General features: G+C 35.1%; 1 protein-coding gene across 1 annotated transcript; it reads left to right on the top strand.

Moving 5' to 3' along the window:
- Positions 1-1,217: 1,217 nt before the first annotated feature.
- On the top strand, positions 1,218-2,737 carry LOC110707491. Its single transcript, XM_021885500.1, has 5 exons — positions 1,218-1,283; positions 1,342-1,683; positions 1,948-2,012; positions 2,260-2,525; positions 2,676-2,737. Exons 1-5 carry the CDS (start codon positions 1,218-1,220, stop codon positions 2,735-2,737), a joined length of 801 nt encoding a protein of 266 aa, XP_021741192.1.
- Positions 2,738-3,135: the final 398 nt, after the last annotated feature.

Genomic DNA, 3,135 nt, shown 5'->3' with positions numbered 1-3,135 from the left:
GTAAAATATTGTGTGCTTTGCAAGTTCCTTTACGTTCTATTTTACACTCCGCATAAGGTAGTCATTAGGAACTCACTTAAAATTCACCCCCCTCTTGTAGTGTTATTCTCAACTAACTATTGGTATCAGAGCACGGTTCTCACGTGCAAACAGATAATTTTGTTGAATAAGTTTCTGAGGAGAGATGAATTAAAAAGAGAAACTTGAAGAAGGGTATTCTACAAAACGACCACCCATGTTCAATGGTATGTTTTATACCTACTTGAAGAACATGATGAAAATATTCATCAAGGCTGAAAATTACTAGATTTGGCGTGTTATTAAATATGGTGATTTTAAGGTAACCGCAACCAATGACAATAATGAGGTAGCTCCTAAACTTAATTCTGATTTTGATAAATAAGATTATCAGAAACATGAGTTAAATGCTTTAGCTATCAAAAAATAATTGCATTATGGTCTTGGACCCCGTGAACATAACCAAATCATGGGATACAAGACTGCTGAACGAATTTGGGATTACTGGAAGTTATTCTTAAAGGTACAAATGAGGTAAAATGTTCCAAATTTGATTTATTAATGTCAAGATATGAGAGGATTGAAATACAATCTAAGGAAACCCTAGAGGAAACGTTTACTAAGTTTAATGATATAATTAATGAACTGAGTTCCCTTGGCAGACACATTACAATAGATGAACATGCTAGAAAGATCTTGAGGAACTGCCACAAGATGAACAATGGAGATCTAAGGTCACTACAATGCATGAATCCAAGGATTTTACAAAGTTCAACATGGAACAACTCGCAGGTTCATTGATGACTTATGAACTTCACTTGAGTTCTAATGCGGAAAATTCCAAGAGCAAGAGTCTTGCTCTTAAGGCACAAGACTCAGATGAATCTGAAACTGATGAGGAAGATATGGCAATGCTAGCAAGAAGATTTAAGAAGTTGATGAACAACAGGAGGTTTGATAAGAACAAGAAGGTTGTACGTTCCAAAGACACTACCTATTTCAAGTGTGGCTCCAAAGATCACTTCATAAGAAACTGTCCTCTAAAGGAGAATGACAATGGGAAGTTCAAAGGAAAAGATCAAACCAAGGAGTGTAAGGCCTATAAGCCTTATTTCACAAAGAAAAACGTAAAGAAGGTTATGATGGCTGCTTGGGGTGACTCGGATTCAGAAGAGGAAGAAGAACAATCTTCATAAGAAATGGCTCATATATGTCTTATGGCTAAGACAGATGAAAAGGCCAAATTACAAGAATATGAAGATGAGGTATGGTATCTTCTAATGAATTGAGACATTTCTCTAAAGAAAACTTGATACATAATAGTGTATAGATATCCAGGAAGATTTAAAGGAGCTACACATGGCTAAAACGCAAAGAGACAAGGCACTTGACACTTACAAAGAACACAGTGAATGGATGGACAATATGAGATTTGATATTCAAAATAGGTTTTGTAGTCTTTTTTATGACAATATGAATTTGAAAGAAAATCTTGAAAGACTAAAACCTAACAACACTCTTTTGAATGTGGAACTGTCTTTATTTAAAATTAGTGAAGTAGCTCCTAACTCTGAAGTTCCTCTTCGTGATCAGTATTCAAACTTTTTAGAAGATTTAAAAATGGATAAAGCTAATCTGAAGGGGAACTTGAAAGAGTTAGGAAGGGTAAACAACCCATTGAATACAATGTGCTTGACTGGATTATTATTAATGACCTAACCTAGAGAACTGAAGGATTAGGATATAAGAAGAATTTCCAAAAAGAAAGGAAGTATGTTTACTTACCAAGTAGTATTGTCTGTTAAAAACAGTGGTAAAACTAGATATAATCAAGGTAAATGTGTAAAGAAAGAAAAGAGCACTTTAAAGAATGAAAATCATATTAAAGCAATATGGGTTAGGAAATCTAATTCAATGTTTGTTACACAGAAACCCATGAGGGTTCTTGATACTAAATTCTTTATTCAGGTTCCAGTGAGAGGGAACAACACTTGGTACGTCGACAGTGGTTGTTCTAAGCACATGACTAGAGATAAATCTAGATTTCTCTCACTGGATTCCTACTATGGTGGAACTGTGACCTTTGGAGATAATATGAAAGGTGATATAATTGCTATTGGAAAAGTAGGAAGGTTAAGTTCCCATGCCATTGATAATGTATTCTTAGTCGAGGGTCTCAAACACAACTTGTTAAGTATTTGACAGTTTGTGACAAAGGTAACTCTATTAGCTTTGTTCTAGTAAATGCAAGATCATTCACAATGACATTGGGAACACTATATTAGAAGGAACTCATAAAGGGAACAAATATATTGTGGATCTAAACGAGGTTCCTAACAGTAGTTTAACATGTCTCATTGTTATTAAGGATGATCCTCTTTTGTGGCATAAAACATTTGGTCATGCAAGTTTTACCTTGCTTGACAAGCTTAGATCCAAGGAATTAGTAGAAGGTCTTCCTTGCATAAAGTTCCTATATGATAAAGTATTTCATGCATGTGTCAAAGGTAAACAGACTCGAGTTTCTTTCAAGTTAAAGAAAATGGTAAGCACCAATAGCCTTTGGAACTTGTTCATATGGATCTTTGTGGTCCAATGAGAACCTAAAGTAGAAGTGGTAAGAGATATATAATGGTTATTGTTAATGATTACTCAAGGTTTACTTGGGTGTTCTTTCTTGTTACCAAAGATGAAACGTTTCATGAGTGTTGATGCTTAAAGGTTTTGATGATGATGAACTTAAACTTAAAGCAAACTTCAACTATTAAAAGGTTTTTCTAAGTGTTAAACTAGAATAGGTGAACTGGACCTAAGAGGTGGAAGATTAGCCTAATCTAAGAAGACATGAAGAGATTCCGTAGAAAGGTTAAACTAGATAGCAGAAGAGATCCCTAACAGGAACTTAGTTCTTTGACATGAACTATCTAAGTTCCCTAACAGGAACTTGAAGACAACAAGTTAAGGTGTTGACTTGGTCTGCGTTGAAGACAACAAAATTTGGAGGAAATTGGCCTACAAAATTCCAGTTTCAAACTAGAGTACAGGTGACAGCAGGAACTTAGTCCTGGACTGCATGAAGCCCAAGCATCCTATGTTTACAGAATATTGGCGCAGCAG

This window comes from Chenopodium quinoa, unplaced genomic scaffold, assembly GCF_001683475.1.
Source record: "Chenopodium quinoa cultivar QQ74 unplaced genomic scaffold, ASM168347v1, whole genome shotgun sequence".
In the NCBI taxonomy this organism is placed as follows: Eukaryota; Viridiplantae; Streptophyta; class Magnoliopsida; order Caryophyllales; family Amaranthaceae; genus Chenopodium; species Chenopodium quinoa.
This window is presented reverse-complemented; position numbering and strand designations above follow the sequence as displayed.

Coding starts and splice junctions, on each gene's coding strand:
- LOC110707491 (XM_021885500.1), top strand. CDS start 1,218: ATGGCTCATATATGTCTTATGGCTAAGACAGATGAAAAGGCCAAATTA. Junction 1,284..1,341: donor TACAAGAATATGAAGATGAG/GTATGGTATCTT, acceptor GATACATAATAG/TGTATAGATATCCAGGAAGA. Junction 2,013..2,259: donor GTGAGAGGGAACAACACTTG/GTACGTCGACAG, acceptor GCTTTGTTCTAG/TAAATGCAAGATCATTCACA.